At 39.7% G+C, this 20,744-nt stretch overlaps 1 protein-coding gene across 5 annotated transcripts in view; it reads right to left on the reverse strand.

The window, feature by feature from the left end:
- Window positions 1-20,744, reverse strand: part of PLXNB2 (plexin B2) — a 254,458-nt gene that overhangs the window by 52,614 nt on the left and 181,100 nt on the right. For all 5 annotated transcript variants that reach the window (XM_039570587.1, XM_039570583.1, XM_039570585.1 and 2 more), the window contains 8 exons: window positions 19,684-19,784; window positions 17,421-17,547; window positions 15,823-15,973; window positions 13,168-13,282; window positions 12,384-12,486; window positions 11,814-11,915; window positions 6,197-6,289; window positions 4,915-4,996 (listed from right to left, as the gene is read on the reverse strand). In XM_039570587.1, the coding sequence (XP_039426521.1) occupies window positions 4,915-4,996; window positions 6,197-6,289; window positions 11,814-11,915; window positions 12,384-12,486; window positions 13,168-13,282; window positions 15,823-15,973; window positions 17,421-17,547; window positions 19,684-19,784 (874 nt within the window). The remainder of the gene's footprint in view (window positions 1-4,914; window positions 4,997-6,196; window positions 6,290-11,813; window positions 11,916-12,383; window positions 12,487-13,167; window positions 13,283-15,822; window positions 15,974-17,420; window positions 17,548-19,683; window positions 19,785-20,744) is intronic.

Below are 20,744 nucleotides of genomic sequence, written 5' to 3' on the forward strand. Positions count from 1 at the left end.
AAAATCAGGTCCTCCTGGAGCATCCTAAGTCAGATATGGAAGGTATAAACTCTGCGTGGGTGTCAGTAGGGGCAGACATCAGCTGGCATGGGACCTCCCCCTGTTGCAGAATTAAAGGAAGAGTGCTGCCTTTGTAAGCTGTTTCCAGGATGTTTGGGACTTTTCATAATCACCACTAATGCCTGAACCAAATAGAAAGTTAACACTTTATTAAGTGTTAGCCTTTGTTCAAGTTAATACCTCTGCATTTCTTCATTCTTCTCTATTTTCTTGCTTTTGTCTTGAACTGTCATCCTGATGTACACCTCATTCCTTCTGTAGTGGGGTTTAGTTCTAGCTTTTCTGAGCCAAGAAATCATGTCTGAAAGTCTTCTCTCTCTTACTGATGAAACAGAGACCAACTGTCCCAGACACTAAGCTTGTTTTGGCCCCCATCAATCTCTAGCGTGATGTGCAGTCACTGAATGAAATAATTTTCCCAAATAGATGCAAAGCCTTGAGACATACCTCAGTGGTTCAACACCACAAGGAGAGCCTAGGCTTGCAAAAAAGCATATGGAGATGCGCTTGAGAACTAGCCCAGAAGAAAACAGACTGAAAATATGCCACGTTTCTCTAGTGAAAATGTTCAAGTTGCACAGATTGGCCAGCATGTGAGTGCTGTGCCTCCCTGGACAGGTGAGATGATTATTGTAAAGAGGAAAACATCTTGCTCCCTGCTTTTCTGCTCCTTCTTTCCCCCCTGCTTCTCTCTACTCTTTGCTGCTCTATATTTCTGGCCACACAGCCTCTCACCCTCTGCCACTGAGGCTCTGGCAATTTTTGAGTCTTGTAAATTAACTTAACTTACCAGAACAACAGAGAGCTTTTTAGGTTTCCTCCTGTGCTCTTTCAAGAATTAAATGTGTTTACAGATGGGAATGGGGTATACAAGACAGAGACTCAACATCTTCCCCTTCCCCTTCGCTTCAGTAATCTCAAGAAACAGTAGCCTTAGTGACACTGGATTTTTTTCAAACGAGGTTCATATTTAAAGATGCAGGAAACATAGGAAAGTATGTGGACAAGGGTAAATCCCTTTGAGATGCATATAGTAAAGGCCACTAAAAAAGTTTATTTCAAACAAGCTTTTACTCTCAGAGGAGCAGAACTCTAGGAAGGACACTGGCAGTGTCCAAGGACACTGGACACCCTCCAGTCACTAATATTTCAATACACTTGGTAACTTCCTAGATAACAGCAGCAGCAGCTTTTGAAATCTAATTCCAAGAGACTACCATGTCAAATTTCTACTGAAATGAAAACGTAAAATGAAAATGCTACTTTTCCATTATTTTTTCAGCAGTGGCCTTATTCCCCTGCTAGGCATGAACAATATTGCAGATGCCCAAATCTTGGCTAGTCTCTGCCACTTGCAGGAGAACATGTAATCCCATACAGGCAGTTTTTGTCTGAACGCTTTATGTTTAAAACCCTCAGCATTCAGTTTCACAGCTAGTCTTTAATACAATAACAGGTTTTATTTCTTTCTCTTACAATGAAGGGTTAAATCAATGATGAAGCCTGATTTTAACCCTTCCTATGTCTAGTCAGCATATCCACTTGATTTCAAGTATCCGTACCAGCAGAAAATCAGCTGAATACATCATTAGAGGTGTATGCAAAAGTGAGGGACTTTGGCATTTGTAAAAATGAATCAGTGAGAAAGAAACTCCATTTGATTCAATCTCTATATTGAATTTCCAAGGGATTGATGAGCACAAAGCAGGACAAGCATCATTTGCTTCATAAACTGAGCACACAAATATGGAAGGCACTGAGCAACAAACATAAACGAAGCAATATTTCCTGCAGTTTGTGTGTCAGCTATCCACTTGTGTGCTGGATGTAGACATAGGGCTGGGGAAAAGCACCAGACTGACAGCCCTGGTATGCTGCTGTTTGCTTTGTGCACAGTGGCATGGAAAAGTTTCCATGCTATGAATTGCTTCTATAGGAACCAGATTGGTTCTTATTCCAGCACTCTGAAAGATTGCTACTGCACAGACACGGGAACAGGAAATATTGTTGAGCAAATCTTTCCCTTGACTTCCTAAACCTGGCATTTCCCACCCAGATGACCACATGGCCACCAGGTACAGCATGGGAATATGTTTACTGAATTACTTTATTATCCTTCATTGGCTAGACAGGGATTCGTATTCCATCCCTCAATAAACAATGTCACTGCTGCAAAGTCTTGATGTCCCTCACATCCAGCTGCATAAATGCAATGAAGAAAGCCACGGCCTTAAAACATTAACCACTCCCCTTGTTCACTGATCAGCTCATTATATGTACCAGCAGCAAGCCACTCATTAGATTCAGACTCTTATCCATCACCTTGAGATACCAGCTGTGATATCATTGATAAAAAGGACAAAGGATAAAAGGGATATATTGGATTTCACACTGTTCAGAACCCCTGATGGCTTGAGATGTAAAAATGCTATCATAACTTAGTATTCACTGAGTGCTATACAAAGAAAGGGTTCTTTCACTGTCAGGTTCAAAGGTGCTTCTCAGCAGCAGCCATATACCCAAAGCCAATTCTTTTCAAGATGCATAAAAACACATTCCACTCTGGATTTCATATGGCAAGGGAATCTGAAAGTCAGAAAGAATTTGGATTTTAAAAAATACCTTTTATACTAAAAAGAGACATTTGTTGATAATTTTTCAATTCCCCTCTTGCAAGGGCTCTGTATTTCCATTTGAATGATAACATTTCTTTAATAATATAACTACCTTTTTTTTTTCTTTAATGTTTTTTCCTGACTTGGAAAAAAGATGTTGGGAATATTTGGTCAAAATTTTGCAGTTTTAAACCCGACACGACTGGAATGGAAATTAAGACAGTGTGAGATTGCAATATGACCTCCCTGTAACATTCATGCCAGGTCCTCTTTTAACACTGCACACAGAGCCATAAGGAAAATCTTCTAAAAAACATAGTTCATGCTGCCAATATGAAAAGGAATAAATTTCAATATTGTACAGTTGGAAAAATATGGTCTGAAGATTTAATCAGCAGAGGAAATTACTTAGGGTACTAGTATTTTCCTGATGTTGACTCATCACTCAAGTAACAAGAGGGTTGCCTCACAGTTTTTGCAATATTCTGCCTTAAATGTCAGTCCTAAGGTGTGTAAGGTAGGTATCAACTCCTAGATACTACTCTATTGATTTTGAAGGAACTTCCTTACCTCAGCTCAGGACTAGGCTTACAGACATAATTGCCTCATTACTGTATGTTGAAAAGAAATGAAATTTATATTCATAAAGAGATTTTTATCAGAGATCAAGTCTTGGTGCTATAATTTTTAATTTAGTTTTTAATAGAAATAAGTGAATACAGTAAGAAGCTGAAAACACCCTGAATGTTTCTGTGTTTTCCTGATTACCAGCCAACACAGGGACTGCAGAATCTGTCTGAACTGAGACACAGCTAAGAGATGAGATTTCAGGTGAAGTCCATATGAGTGGCTGTGAGAAGGATCCTCTTTCTGCCCTTTGATGAGGAAAGTTCATTGCAGAAAGGAAAAGATTATTAAAAAAACCCAAACCAAAATACTTAAGTAAGTATGAACGGCGAGGCTTTGCTATTAAGATTGCACTTCAGAGCAAAAGCAATCTCGAAAATCATAGAATCATAGAATCAGAATACTTTGGGTTGGAAAAGACCTATAAAGGTCACCTAGTCCAAATCTCTGCAATTAGCAGAGACATCTTCAACTAGATCAAGTGATTTTCCAGATAGTCCTGTGTGCAGTCAGGAGATGGGCTTGATGATCCTTGTGGGGCCCTTCCAACTCAGGATATTCTGTGATCCTGTGATTCTACACAAGGGCCCATCCAACCTGAACCTCAGTGTTTCCAGGCATGGGGCATCTACCATCTCTCTGGTATCCAAAACATAGCCCTATATCAGCCACTGTGAAGAAAATTACTGCAGCTGAAACCAGCACAGCAACCTGTGCCAGTGTTTCACCAGCCTCACTGTAAAGAACTTCTTCCTTATATCTAGTCTAAATTTACTCTCTTTCAGTGTAAAACCATTACCCCTTGTCCTATCTCAACCGTCCCTGCAAAAAAGATTCTAAATCCCCATCCCTTCGATAAGTGACCTTTAAGTACTGAAAGACTGCAATAAGGTCTCCCTGGAACCTTCTCTTCTCCAGGCTGAACAACCTCAACTCTCTCAGCTTTTCCTCATAGGAGAGGTGCTCCAGCCCTCTGATCATCTTTGTGGCCCTTCCTACTCTGTACTCATTCCAACAGGTCCATGTCCTTCTTAAGCAGCAGGCCCAGAGCTGGATGCAGCACTCCAGATGGGGTGTCATGAGAGTAGAGTGGAGTGGAGGGAGAGAATCCCCTCCCTCGCCCTGCTGGCCACGCTGCTTTTGATCCAGCCCAGGATATGACTGGCTTTCTGGGCTGCATCCACACATTGCTGGGTCCAGCTTTTCACCCCAAGTGCTGCTCTGCAGGACTGCTCTCAGCGCCTATTCTGGCTTGTATTTGTGTTTGGGATTTCCCCAATCCCCGTGCAGGACCCTGCACTTGGCCTTGTTGATCCTCATGAGGTTTGCACAGGCCCACCTCTCATGCCCATCAAACTCCCTCTGGATGCCATCCCTTCTCTCCAGTGTATCAGATGCACCACATAGCTTGGTGTCACTTGGCAAACTTGCTGACAACACAGATGTTTAATGCATTAGTTTAGTATTAATAACTTTTGATCCGTCAGATTTAATTGTTTCACCCAAACCAGTAAAACCCACAAACATTCTTACTAACAAGTCTCCAAATTATGGAGGAATAGATTTCTGCATACTGTAATTAATCTCCTTTAATCCCATATTTCATACTTACCCATCAATTTGCTGTCAATCTTGACTTTATCTGTTTTTATGGATAAATTAAGTTGTAGGGTCTCATTTGCACTATAGGAGAACTGGAAAAGATAACATAATAAAGATATTTATACCTTCATTTGGCAAGGTTAATTTCATGCATTTTCTATGATTCTCAGAAATCAGACCTGTGAAGGTTTTAGAAACTCTCCCAAAAAAAGGCCTTATGGCCTTTTTTTCATCTTGGCCAAATACATTATAGAAAAATGTTTTAATGAACCTAATCCTTCACAATCAGAATTTTCAAGTACCAAGGGACAGCAATATCTGAATACTCGCTTTTCATTAATTTAATTTACATTTGGTTATAAGTATCAAAGCAGCAAAAGTACTGTTCAGAGGCAGTAAGTATAGCTGCTGACCCTGCTGAGTTCTCCCTTCCCACACCATCTGGCCCCATTACTTCTGTGGGCACAGCAGACTTGCACCACATGGAGGGGAAATCTTGCATCTTTTGCAGTGCAGCCTCCTCATTTTACAGCCAAATCACAAGGTTCACATGCTCCAAGACATGAGCTTCTGTTCATGCTGAAAGAGCAGCAATGAGAATTGTTGGGAAACAAGAACAAATAAAAATACAGAGGCTTTATAAGGCAAATGCTTTGTGCTAGGCACAGATGATGCATAAATGCTCATTAATTCTCAAATCTACTGTTGGTGAGCTTGTAAGACAAAGTTTAAAGTCAGCATAACATTTGTGAGTCAAACTTTGAGCTTAGAAAATAGACAATTTTTAAAATATTATTTCCTTTCTCAGTAAAACAAGCAAGAGCGAAAGAAGCATAACTACTAGGTAGCCAAGCAACAGCATTTTGTTACCATTCTTACCATTCCCATTTTACAGATACAAAATGGGAAAGGTAATGAATTGGAATGTGGAGAGGGAGAGCACTGAAATTCTTGCATTTTATCCTCAGTGATTTCACTAGATTGCATAAAAAGTGAAGAATAAAACAGTAGCGGTCTCAAATTCCTCCAAAGATTGTTCAATAATTCCATGGGTTACACAGGTAGAGAAATCAAGGAGAAAGATTGAGGGCTTTGAGGGGAGACTTCAGGAGCTCTGAGCCAAAAGTGTTGCCTTTGACTACTACTGCCAAAGGAGAATCTCCATCAGAGGTGACTTTCTTTTCTGAGGGAAACACATACTACCTTTATAATTCTAGACACATGTGGCTACTGGAACAGTTAAGAAGAAGAACTGAGCATATTTGGTAGGTGAATCATATTTTCTCATTTACCTCTTTACTCACGAATGAAAATTTTCCTTCATCTGACTCATCAACAGAAGCTTCAAATTCAAATTGGCTGTTTCCAACTGTAAATTTTTTACCCTAAGGATGAGAAAATTTCAGTTTAGAACTTGTATAGCATCACCAAGCATAGTAAAACATCACCAGGCAATATCCTGTTCAGCCCTGGAAGTAATTAAATCCAAACGGAGAAGGCTAACCGCTTACAGCCATCTTCTAAAGCAATGCTAGTGAAACGCTGAGCCAGAGCAATCTGCAGCTTTGCTGCACTCCTCCAACATTCATTCCTGGTAGGCACACCAACAAGTCCAAGGAAAGCAAGATCATATATAGCACTCAGTTTTAGGGAGCAATAAGAAAAATCTAAGAGATGTGAATACTGGATGGCTTCACACATCAGATGTGTTATTAAGAGAGCTGTGTGAGTTCTGCCCTTAAAGGTTTTCTTTGTAGGGATTCTGGGCAGAGCATCAATGCAAGAGCTGCATGGGAAACTGGAATGAACGTCTCTCAGCTCTTTGTCTCTCAGCTCTTGCTGCCTTTCTCCTGCCTTACCATGATTCCAGCTGTATTTTCACAGGACAGTCTTTGATGGCAGCACTAATTTAAGGGTATTCCTGCCTCCTAGGCATCTTCTTCCCATCTCTTCTCCCTAGATCCTAAGTCTATTAATTCCTGTCTTAAGTCCTTAGCACACACTGACCTTCACTGCACTGACAAAGCTCTCAGCTTGGCTGTTTTGTGATTCAGTCAAAGAACTTAGCTGGCTAAAATCCTCATCCCATGACATTATTTCTGTGCTGGGTCATTCTCCTGCCCATAGGACAGGCATGCAAACAACTTTGCCAGAAGAATATTAGAGAAGTGAACAGCAAGGATATTTTCAGACAGTAATGTTGGTAAAGACTTATGAAATCAGAACTCACTGGGGGACAAGACAACCTTCACCTTTACAAAATCACAAAATGATTTGGGTTGTAAGGGACCTTTCAAAGACCACCTAGTCCAACAACCCTGACATAGGCAGGGACATTTTTCCCTAGACCAGGGTGTTCAAAGTCCCATCCAACCTGGCTTTGAACATTTCTAGGGATGGGGTACATGCAAGTTTCTTGGGCAACCTGTTCAAGTCTCACACCATTCTCATTGTGAAAGATTTCTTCCTTATCTATCTAAACCTATCCTCTTTCAGTTTAAAAAATGTTGCCCCTTTTTCTGACCCTACAGGCCCTGGTAAAACATCTCTCCCCATCTTTCTTATAAGCCTCCTTTATATATTGACAGTCCACAAAAATGTCTCTCAGGAGCCTTCTCCAGGCTGAACCACCTCAACTCTGTCAGTTTTTCTTCATAGAAGAGGTACTCCAGCTCTCACCCTCTCTCTGATCATTCCCATATCTCTTCTCTGGACCCTTTCCAGAAGGTCCACATCTTTCTTGTACTGGGAACCCCAGAGCTGGATACTATACTCCAGCTGAAGTTTCAGCAGAGTGGACTGGAAGAAGATAAATTACCTCCCTCAACCTGTTGGCCACACTTCTTTTGATGCAGCCCAGGATACCATTGGGTTTTGGGTTGCAAGTGCACATTGCCAGCTCCCATATAATGTTTCATTCCCAAGTCCTTCTCCACAGGGCTACTCTCAATCCATTCAACCCCCAGTCTGCACTGATGCAGGTGCAGGACCTTGTCAGTGACCTTGCTGGACTTCATGAGGAATTCACTGTGGGTGTAAAGAACTAGTCCCTGGTTTTGACCAGACCCATCTGTCTTGGAGTGCACATGGCAAAAAAAAATGGTTACTCAATTCCTCTTTTCTGCTCCAAAGGTTAAGTACATTGTCTCCTGCTATGATCTAAGTCTTGTGTTTGAGCATCTTATCTTTTTTATTTGTAGCTACTTCTTCAATATTGGAATCACAGGTAACTCCTGGGTCACTGGGTTTATCTAATTAACATAGTGGAAACCTTTCCTACTGTGACAGGCTGGGCAGTGGACATGAGCCCACCAAGGTTTGTGGCTGAGGAGGACAACATGCTTTAACCAGGTAAAGGACCTGACTTGAGTCTCTGTGTGGTTGTTTTATAGAAGAAAACAAACCTTTTACTTCTTCATTCTAGGAAGCTACACAAAAAATAAGCTAGTGACTGAGCTCTGAAAAGCCTTGTCTGAAACTTTTACAGCCCATTCTGCTTTACAGAAAACATCTATATAGTCCAAGTTTTAAAGCATCTCCTTATAAATATTTTTTTAATAGGAATGCTGCCTCGTTTTTCTTGCCCCATGTATTTTAATATAACATGTATTTTTCAAAATGTTCAAATTCTGCTGCTCCTGTGTAAGGCTTTCCCACATGTTAACAGCAGGTTCTGGGAGAGGAGGGGAGCTTTGCTGTGTGTGACAGCTGATACCTGGAGTGCATTGAAATCAGGAGTTTGCTACACCAGGCTCTCGAGCAGAAGGCCACAGTGCTCACAGTCAGTAGTTTTGGTGCAAGAGATGTGTAGCAAACACTAAGAAGCAGGTTACACATCAGACACACATGACAAAGACAAATCCAAATGGGAAATTACTTTTAATGAAAATCTTTGGTGGGCTAATAAGGTTATCTTGATGCCACTACATCTGTCTCTCCTACTGTGCCAATCTTTCAAGGACTCAGCTGGAGAATGCCTCTCAGAAATTGCATGCAATATGACTATTCAGTACAAAACTTCCCTCCCTCTGCCTCTCCTGGATGGGGCTATTCCCAGAAGAATGACAACAGCTTGGATTTCTCTCTCCTTCCTACTGAAATTCTTTCAGAGGAAGGAAGGGCAGAAGAACAGTCAACAGCATCTCCTCTTTTAGTCTATTTCCCTCCAGTGGAAGCTATCATGAGGAGACTTATTCATTGTATTTTAAGTGTTTACAAGTTAAGAGGAGCATACAAAATGTGTGAGCTTATACTTCCACCCTCAGTGGAAGTATAGCAGTTTCTATACTTCCAGTATAGAAATAATTCTTGATATAGTTCTGCACTAGCAGTTTTTTAAGTCATTTACCTCTTCTACTCAGTAAGCAAGCCCTTCACTGTTCATCTCCACCTAGAGATGAAGATGCTTATATGCACAATGTTGGATAGTGCACTTAGTCACCCACGATAAGGCTGGGTGTGCAATGCGCTTTTAAGTAAAGCACAGATTAAACCAAGATAATAGAACCAGTAGTTCAAAGTGACAACACAACATTAATTTTTTGCTTTTCCTAAGCAAGAATTTAGGCAAGGAAAATAGGAGGAAAATGGATGTACCAACGTTCTAATCAATAAAGACCTTAAATGTGCTCATAGCTGCATGACTGCTAGCTTCAAAGATGCTGTAATTCCCAGCATATCCTGTGGCAAAATTGTTCCACATGAGAAGGCAAATGCTATTTAGCATTTGGGCTGTGGGCCAATCCCTACAAAATATCCATCCATGGCTTCTCCTGAGCCACCCTGTTTTCCATGAGATGTTTACCAAAGACTGAGTGTAAGTTATGCCCTTACTCAAATGAACTTTCAGTCATCAAAGCTACTACTTCAGATAGCATGACCCCACAGGCATGAGTGCCTATGTGATTACAACTATTTAATGCCTTATTTGTCTGTTATCACATATATTAGAGGTCTGTGTATATAGCTATAGTCACTGAGTGTGTCTCTTCAAGTCCTGCCACTAAAGGCATTTTCGTTTTGACTTTAAAACACATCTCTGTACCAGGATATATGGAGCTGATCCCATGACAGACGTGACATTTTCACATGGCTCTCACCCAAGAAAAATTACTCTGACATCATTTGACACTCACTGCTCTCCAGCATCTTTCCAGTTTTGGGACTATGCATTCAGCTTGACTTCTTACAGTGACTTGAACTCGTAAGCCTTCCCAGTTCCAAGTTAAATAAATACATTCTGTAGCAAACCGTTAAACATTGCTACCCATGACAAAGCATTCAATCCACAGGATGTGTCTTTGCATTTGTTAAATGCAATTGATATCTCACAGAATTAAAAAAACCCAGCAGCCTTATTTCCATTCTCTTTTTGTTACTAGTAGTTCAGAAAGATTAAAGTGCTTATTCATAGAATGATAAACTAGATGAAGGAGTGTTTGCACTCCTGATGCTGTTTCTCCTTGGAGGACAAGGGTCCACTAGAAGTCAAATTCAGCACATCTAGATTATGCATCTGCCCTGAATTTGTTCTAGAGAGAGAAAGGGCTCTTCCAGTTATATCAAGGGAGCAGGAAATTATTTTCCTCTAGGGCATAAAAAACAGCTCTTCACAATGTTAAACAAAAGAAATACGAGTGTAATCTCTGGAATACTTTCCAATTTTTAGCAAAGAGAGCTGTGGGTTTAGGAGAGGTGTTGTGTGCCCCATGTTGCACACAGCCAGACATCCTACCAGGGACCAGTTCTGACATCTTGGAGAACACACCAAATTTGCCAAATTTGCATTTCATTTTCTGCATATATTTTTAAGGTCTTCAAACAAAATTTTTTTTTTTGGAACATATGGCTTTTATAGCACAGTTTTTATACATGTCTATAGTAGTGACACACAACATGGTTTTCATACGATTATAGTGCTTATGGGTTGCTTTTTACACTTCTCTGAATACTCTTCTTACATTGCTACTCTTCAGGCCTGTTGACCCTTTTCCATCCCTTGGCAGGAGTGGAAAAGGTGATAGAAGGAATTGTTTCTAAGCAGTACAGTATTCATTTTGAAAAAGGAAAAAAAATCCCTTCAAAAAACAAGAGCCTTCTTTCCCTTGATAGATGGCCAGTAGTTAAAGAAATCGATGCACTCCCCAGGGCATCTATCATCAATTCACATTTACACAAAGACAACACAGAAACAAAGACTAGAAATGGGTAACAATACTTGAGCTATCACCTAAAAATGGTTTTTAAACTTCATTTTTATCCAGCTAACAATAACATTTTATGCATTGTCTAGGCTATAAAGCAATTAAGACCCTGGGGTCTATCTGACTTCTTAGAGGCTTTTTTTTTCTGGGAGCAAGTACTAAGAAAGAGAAGCCTTTACTGTGGTTGAGAAAATACCTGATCTTCTGGTTTGATGATCACACACACACACAAAAGCAAAAGATTATTTTATCCAAGCTAAGAAATATTTAATGTCGGAGTGCCTTTTTGTGTTTGAAAGGTGAAAACTGAATTAAGCCCACAGAGTGATGTCATTCTAGAGCAATAGCAACAAAACCCACCAAATATTTAATTAGAAAAAGATGTGAAACATTCACAATTCCTACATCCCCTCTCATTTCATTACATGAAAAATAATTGTCCAGTGTTTTAATAGGTCCAACTTACATTCTTTAAAACGCCCCCTCCATTTTAGTAGTTAGAGTATTTTCCCGGGCTCTGATTCTCTCTTGGTGATGACTCTACCACAGTAACCAATATTATATGAAACTTGAATGTATAGCTCTTTTCTTTCTTTAAATTACAAGCAGGATCTCCAAGGCACATGAACTAATGCTTTAGTTTAGGGGTGTGGATGCAGTTTAAGAGGCATTCAAATGACAGCTAGCTTTGAATGAATCTGCTTACCCGATAATAATCTAGATGTTTTCCCTCAAAATACACAGTTGTTTGGTACTCCATAGGTATTATAGGAGGGTTAGGGTCTAGAAACTGTGGGCATTCTCCTTCCTAGGGAGAGAAACATTTTATATGTTATTACAAATAAAAACTCTTATCATAACAAGCTCCAGTGGCCTTTGGACAATAGAATGATTGTTCTGAAGAACTTCATGCTTAAAATACAGTGACAGATTTGATTACACCCTTTCAAATTAGACATGCTAAAAATGACTGCAGCGTATGTCAAAGCTGTGGGTGATTATCTCTCCCTGCCTTGAAATCTCGTTCCTCCCATTGAAGCAAAATAGTAAAAGGAACAGAAATATCCTTTCACGAGTCTCACTGCCCCTCCTCAATCACACCCTTAAATTCCCACCCCCGCACTGTCACAAAAAAAACAAACCACCTTACACTTCTGGAGTTAACTTTAGAATCATTTTCAAATCTCTGATTCAACCAACTGATATGAGAGATACAGCAAACAAAATATTGAAGTGTTCTAATAAAAAACCTAATAACCTTATTTTTAAACATTACCATATTTTGTTTTATCACATCCTGTACTGAAGAGGACTCTTCACAGATATGTCTCTTCCAGTCCCACTGGCAATTCCATCTATTGCTTGCACAGGAATAGCATCTACAAATATAACATGGTAGTCATGACAAATTGTCAAGCTTTTTCTCCCACTAACAAGAAAAGTAAATTAAATTCCATATTTATTCATGGAGGGTAGAGCAGTCTGTTATAGTGTCCTTAGTATATTAAGCTGAAAACTTGGTAAGAGCAATTCAAGAACCCCATAAACCTATTTTATCCCTTAAATAAATACTTGAGCGAGGATCAGAAAACCATAGCATTTGCAAAAAACTTTGAGATCAAGCCTGAGAGGCCTAGAAGTGATTTTGATCAACCTACATACGCAAGGATGAACAAAGGGTTTGGGGTGGCTGCACCTGCCCTATTTGAATGCTCTGCAACTCAAAGCACCATACTGCTATCATTACAGGGAACAAGTAGGCACACAGATGTCCATGTTCCTCACCTGCAGACACATTAGCAGCTATAGAAATGGCAACACAATGAACTGGCCTTAATGATATGTGCCATGAATATTTCTATTCCATGTTTTATGTTGTGGGCTCACCAGGTGCCCTTCAACCATTTTTAAACTCCATTAAAATGTAAGAAAAAGGACTCAGACACTGGCAAATTTTGAGTGCCAAAGTCTTAATTATGAAATGATTGAATAATTCAGGTGCCAGTTACCTAACATACCAAGCTACAGGATCTAAACGCTTAAGAAGCTGAAATACTTACGGCTGATTTTCAATAAGATTCATTGCTTCTTCACAGTCATAAAAAGGGTAAGTATATGATGCAAAAAAAATCTTGTTCTTTTCAAAGGTTAACTGAAGTGGAACTGAAACATGATCTATCACAAAAGAAAAAAAAATATCCAAGTGGTTGTTGAATTCTTCAGCTCTTGAGCTGAATGATACAATGATAACAGTTTTATTATTTTACAGGACATAAGCAAATATTTAACTATACTGTTGACACTTTGGATCTCATGACTTTAAGTCTGTAAATTCTGTTTTGTCTTTTTAAGCTTTACAAGATTTTCCAGCACATGGTTCTCAGAAGAAAAGCAAAGAGAGAAAATAGGGAAGAAGCAAAATTAAAGAATAGCTTTGTTTTATGGAAGTGTTTTTCAGTGGTGCTATCATCATGCTAGAATTTTAAAGAGTCTAGAAGAACAAGGAAAACCGAGTAAGGACATAATTGAACACAGATGAAAACTGGCACAAGAACAGTCATTTTAAATAAAACATTTTCTTAAATATGAATATGTCTGCATGTAAAATTACTTCTTTCATTTGTGAATTAAAAATGTTGTCATGAGAATTCAAGCAAGTGATCTTTGTGGTTAATGACCAACAGTGCTTGCAATACTGTAACCACAGGCACTTGTGAGCTTCAGTTTGCCATACACGATTTCTCCACAAATGTACTTGTCTGGATTATTACTAAAGAGTGAAACTGTTTGAAATATCTTTTGCAGAAATCATTAAGCCCTTATGACAAGCTATTTCACAAGCTATTGAGCAATTTCAAACTCTGCTTTCCTTGAACAGGTTCTTGGACAACCATCAGCTGCTTGGCTGCAAGTTACCTCTGCCTGCACTGGGTCCCCTTGAATATTCCAGACTCATAGGAATGACAGGGGATTTCCTAACAACAGGACTGAGAAAAGGCATCCTTCCTAGAAATCCCCTTTAGAACCAACCAACCACAACCAAAGCAATCGAGACTTTTCCAACATCAACAGGGCTTCCTAACATCCTAACAATAACTGGATGGCTCAGGACTTTTTGTCACATGCTGCCAGGAACAAACAAATACCATGCCTACAAATATCTTAAGGGCAGGTGTCAAAAGGATGGGAACAGACTCTGTTCAGACAGAAAAGGAGCAATGGCAACAAACTGAGACAAACAGGAGGGTCTACCTGAATAGGAAGACAAACATCTTTGCTTTGAGGGTGACAGAGCACTGGAACAGGCTTCCCAGAGAGGTTGTGAAGCCTCCTTCTCTGGAGACATTCAAAACCCACCTGGACGTGATGCTGTGCAACCTGCTCTAGGTGAACCTGCTCTAGCAGGGGGGTTACACTAGGCAATCTCCCCAGGTCCCTTATGACCCTAGAAATTCTGTGGTTCTGTGAATGTTTGTAGCTGCCAGCCTTCTGCTGGTGTCTGCTGAGTTTCTGAGCACCCTAATATTACTTTTGAACATTCTTTCAGATGTGCAACCAATTCAGAGAGTCATATTATTTCTAGATGTCTTGCTCACTCTAATGCCTTCTCTGACAGGCTTCTAGTCTTACATTTCATGCTGGATGACATCAAGATATCATGTTTATCAACCCCATTGTTTTATGTCCTGATTTACAAAATATTTAGGGAATATGAATTGGCCCTAAATAACAGAGTGCTACTTTAACACTTAGCAGAATCTGATACCATGACATACTCCAGCTAGTGTAAAACTCAATAATAAGACTTTAATATAATTACTCTCCTTGCAACTAAAATTAGATTTTTACCTGTTTCAGCATTAAGAGAATTGAAACTTATCTTAAAAAGTGCTTCCAAGTACCACTCTGACAGTTCATGACTGTTATGATACATATAAAAGACTTATCCTCAGGGGTATGTCTGCAAGCTGTAAGAGCACGTTTTTTGCCTGTTATTTCTCTTCAGACTTTTAGACTTGATACATAATAAACAGTGTTGTGTAATGAGTTTCATTCCATGTGTTTATGCATCAAGATTGTATGAATTAAAGCATGAACAAAGCACCATCTAGGAAATTGCACAGAATTATGGCTGGCAACAGACCTTGGTCCTATAATCAGTGGTTCAGAACAATGATGCAGTCTTTAATTATATGATCAAGTATTTTTCCACCGGGCTTACTGCTGCAGAAGTTGGAGGACACACAGAAGAAGAGGCAAAAGGCTGTATGATAGAAAGGATAGCCTTGTGACATGAACCAGAAAAAAAGCCACTGAAGCTGACTGGAGCAAAACTAAGAAGTCAGACATAAACTCCTTCACAGTTGAAGCAGATATAAGAAGAGTCAAATCAGAAAGCTTAGGCTTAGATTAGAGTAACTGGGTTTTGTTTGTTTGGGACACAGAATAGCACCTCTCTGGCTCCATGTTTATGTGTCTACCAAGCTACTGTTTCAGGTTCCCAGCAGGAACACTGGGAATGCCACAGCTTGTAAATATATCAACAGCAAAAGTTTGAGCAATTTGACAGTTCAGCGGCAGACTATTTGGGAAAAGTGACTGGAAGAGGAAAAAAAACCCACCTGGTATCAACCTCATATAAGAGCATCACATTAGAAACAGCAGTCTACGTTCTTTTCTCTTATTATCCATGTAGGGTAGCAATATTTGTTTACCTTGATGTTTTGGTGTTGGAGGAATTACATCAGGCGGATCACAGATAATAACCCCTTCTTTCAACTGAGCAGAATGCACTGTTTCACCAAATGTACAGCAAACCTTGTCACTCTCAGTCAAAGCTGGCAGTGGACTTACAGTCAGCTCCACCTGGAAACAAAATTTTAAAAGGGTAAAATATTTGGAAGAAATGAGCCAAGACCCAGTAAGACATGGAGACTTTGCATTTCAAAGGTGATATTTTAGCTAGCATCACAGAACATAGCTCTCCTTTTCAATTTTTATTTCTTCCCATCTGGTAATCTTTTCTTCTTAAACCTCTACCAATTTTTCCAGGCTGGGTCTTTGTTGAATTAGACTGATAAAAAAACCCCTTGTCCTGTCAATGCATTAGAACAGAACAAAATTGTCTGTACAGATACACCCAAACCCTTTTATTCTTGTCCTCAGCATCCAGTTTAGCAACAGTAAACAGAGTGGTTAACACTTAAACCCTGAAAAAATTAATTAATATTAAATTAACCTTAGGTGTTATTAGTGAATAATGAAAACAGAGCTGGATAGGCTGGAAATGGTGGAGTTTGAAAGGGATGAACAGAAAAGTGGCTTCCTCAAGACTCCATGTAAATGCAAAAAATCCAGTGCTGAAAAAGGATTTCTGAGTGGTGGTGAGATCTTAACCTCCTCAGAGAAAGAAAGCATTTGAGAAACTAAAAGCAAAATAAGATGGAAAAACTTAACAAAAAAAGGGAAAACAATTGAAATGAAATTTGGAATTCTGTCCTTGACTTAATGTTTCAAATATGTTAATTATACAGTTTAACTTTTTCCATTTTTTATTGCCAGTAGAAAAGACAACGATCCCTTTCTCATTGAAACCAGTTACACTCTACTAATATTTTTATTCAACATAGAAATGGCCATAACACAATGCTGTTTACATAATTTAGAAATGGAATTGAAGTGACTTGAAAGAAAGTTTCTTTATGTCTGATTAGGAGGAATCAAAAGCCATTTTATTGATTTTACTTGCTGAACACCCCTGGGAAGCACTCAGTCTGCACTGGCATGATCCATTTGGAATTAGAGCAAGTTATGACACCCCGGTCACACTACAAAAACTCAGTTTTGTTGCCACAGTCGTTTTGCATGCTGAATTTACCTTCTCCATGTACCCAGACAGACTTCGCTGTGTAGGCAAATCCACTGCGGATTTTAAAGCAACAGCTTATGGCTTCAGCGCTTACTTAAGTTCATGCTTAAGTAAGCTGAAAGGGCAGCATGAAATCTCCCCTACTTATTACTTTTTATGGGTTATACAACACTGTGTAACACTTCCATAGTATTCAGATAAGTGTAAGTGCTTCATCATCCATACTAGTGCATCACTTTGGTTTACAGCGGTCAAAAACGTGAACTCAACCTGCAAGAACAGCAGGCAAGAAAGAGCACTATGAGAAATGACAGAGACTGAGATACCAAAACACTCTCCTCTTCCTGGTCTCCACTGTGCATAAAGAAATGCAGATATTCATCTTTCTTGTAGTCACATCAGTGTGCTAAAAGAATATTTAAGGAAAGCGTTTTGCTGTTATACCTTAGCAGGAGCTCTGCGACTCATATTTAGAGGGTCTGCACTAATGATAGTCACACATGTGCCACTTGGACTCCACAGCCAGTGGTTCTCCTTATCAGCTGCTCCACAGTCTGCCTTCTTTGTGCACCTGCAAAAAAAAAAGGAACAAAACCCAAAGCAATATTATAGCTGGCTTCTGCTTTCTCTGAACTATGCAACAATTTCATGAATAGAGACGGAAATTACAACACAAGATGACTACAAATTTGCTTTAGTATTTACTAGTGGGGTTGCTATTAGAGAATTTTTAACAGAACAAGTGGTGCAATTGCTACTGATGGTTTGACATGCCAAAAGCAAGTGCCTATACTATTTTGGACAGCACCTTGAATTAGACAACCCAAATCTATACAGAGGCAGTGATAGCACAGGAACCATTGGGCAGTGGAGCCATCTGAAATCAAGCTTATAATCTTCACTGCAATATATAACAACATCCTGAATGAGAGGGCACAGACTGGCTTTTTTCTGCAGGTCAAATGGCAGACACCTGTGTATTGCCACTGATAAGACACAACACTTGGGACAGCAAAATGCAACGGAGAAGTATTGCTGGGGGCCTACAAGCTTGTGGGGAACTTCTGTGTAAACCCAGCTCTAGAAATGTTATTTTGTAGGGAGTGTTTTCATTAATTCCTGCCACTATTTAAGATCTCTCCCTGCCAAGGCACTGTTACAATTATGGGAAGACAAGAGCAGTTGTGCAGCCTCACAAAAAACACCGGGAGATTTTCCCAGCTCAAGTACAGGAAGAAATGCTGCAGTACAGAAGCTGCATATGTGGCTACAAAAGCTTGTTGAAGGGGGACAATCTCATGTATATTCTTTCCATTCTGTGCAAAGTTTAAGAGAAAATGCTGTAGGATCTCTGGCTGCTGTAGCAGAAAGTAGACTATTAACTCATCAGGGACTTTAACACAGTGCAGTGGTTGCACAGCTCTGTCAAACCTCCTTTAAACAAATCATTTACATACGGAGTCTACGTTCACATAACATATCCCTAAACACACTACTAAGTGCTGTGTGTCACCATGAGACAGAACTGAAACTTAGAAATGAAACACTTTTTTCTCCCCATTGGAAATAAATACTAGCAAATATGAAAATTCATGTTTGCCTGTTCTCAGAAACCATTAATATTTTGAGATAGTGAGGGCAGTGGTCATATCAGAAACCTGAAGGGAAATCTAAGGAAAATTGCCTTTTTTATGATATATGCCAAGGCATTCAACTCCTGGCAGCCCAGGAGGAGTTTGAGGTTACATTCCAGATTCTCAGGTTTCACCCACAGCAACTGAAATCCCAGGCTGAAAGAGTTACAGTATATTACATAAACCTGCACACACCACATAAGTTTCTCTGCAGTGCTCCATATTATGCTACATCAGGCTGATAGGTAACCTAATGCGATAGTTCACATTTTCAGGCAGGAAACTAGAAGCCTGAAATTCATCTGCATATTATAATTAAACAGCCCCTTTGTTCCAACAGCAAGAAGTTAGAATCACGAATTCCCAACCACTCGTGCCAAGGGGTTAATTAACTTAGTAGTCAAAAAGAGAACTGCAGGACTGCTCTTCCCTCTCGGCACTCCAATCAACTCAGAGTATAAAGAAGAGACATTCCAGGGCTGTTCAGTGCTGTCCTAGTTTACATGTGCTTGAATATTCATTCAGTGAACCTCTGCAGATAGTCAGCAAAATGTCACTTTCTGCTCTCCTATAGGTAGGTGAGGGCTCCCTGTAGCTACACGTCTTGATAGAGGATGTTTATATAAAACCAGCACTTGAGCTATACACTCTATGTTAGAGATAGAATGTTTTTTCTTTTATGTTCTTTTTTTACACTTTCCTGATGTACTTAAAATATATGCTATAGTTTCTAAAATTGAAATAGGGAGCATTTTTTTATTTTCTGGGAGAACATGTGACTGTATAGTTCACAGAGTGATAAAACATACCGTTAGAATATGTAAAATCATTCTCAGTACCAGCAGAAAAGTATGTATTTTCCCAAACTAATCAAATCTGAAGAAGCCAATGGGGACATTTTTGTGTGCACAGAATATTGATATCAATGTCTGTGTGATAAAATTAAATGATGACCAGGAGCATAAGGCTGAGTACGAAGAGCTGGGATCACCATGGCAAGCAGTCACCCCCAGCACATGTCCAGAGTTGAGCAGTTGCTCTGCCTGCACCCCAGCACACCCAGCAGCACTCACCTGCCCTCCCTCACGCACCAGCCACAGTACGGATCCCTCGCCTGGGCACACTTCTCACAGTCCGAGTACTTGTGGCAGTCCTGCACAGGCAATCGGTACACCTGGAAAACCAAAAGCAAGGCAAACCTAACAACTGAAGAAGGCACGAGGAGATGGAAATGCACAAGGACATTGAAACCTTTGCGGACTTAGCTCTTCAGTGTCATTGCCTGTGGCAGCAGAAGACTTGGTGCTATATTATCATACTCAGAGCTCAGCCTGATTTTAACAAAATACATATAAAACCAGTATGTTCTTTTCCCCCTTAACAAAGTCTAAATTCACACACTTTTTCCTGCTTTTTTCCCCACTCCAGTATTATCTAACCTGTCTTCAAAGTAATGTAGGACATTGTTATAATTGAGAATTATGAGCAAGTCTTACAAAAATTGAGCTTTTTAGTTCCTCCAGTTATATTACTTGTGGAAATCTGCACCTCAGGACAGAAATTGCATCAATGATGCTCTGAATTCAAGAAACAGCTACTGCAGGATGGATACTTTCAAAAGGCTAACTTGGTACTAGCTAGACCACTTTTTAAACAGAATATTCTCCCCTCCCTATCACTACCATGGAGGTGAAATTGTTTGGAAATGCACTTCCAGCCAGAAGGCATTTCAGAAAGTCTGCAAGAGTGAGAGAGCCAGGGTGCTTTGGGTTACTGCACTTCTCCAGGCATAACCTTTCACCATGGAATACATTCCCAAAATAAAATAGAAATAATTATGACAGGAAGCAGCAGGGAAAAGAACATCATCAGTTCTCATGTCTCATTCTCCCAGTAAATATACAGCTTCTGTTTTTGATTTCCTTTGGTTCGGAGAATAAACAACTTTTTCTTTGGCGCACACAAAGAAGAGCCATTCTGCAGCTATGATGAGCTATGCTGCAGCAATGATGCAAGAGGAAAACAGGACATACAACTTCCAGTTTATGACTATGTTTTACTTTTAAACAGCACAAAAAGTGTAGAAACAGTAACTCTGAGATGTAGGCTTTCTTCTGGTCTCATTTTAAACAAT

The sequence above is a fragment of the Corvus cornix genome, chromosome 1A, assembly GCF_000738735.6.
Source record: "Corvus cornix cornix isolate S_Up_H32 chromosome 1A, ASM73873v5, whole genome shotgun sequence".
NCBI lineage: Eukaryota > Metazoa > Chordata > Aves > Passeriformes > Corvidae > Corvus > Corvus cornix.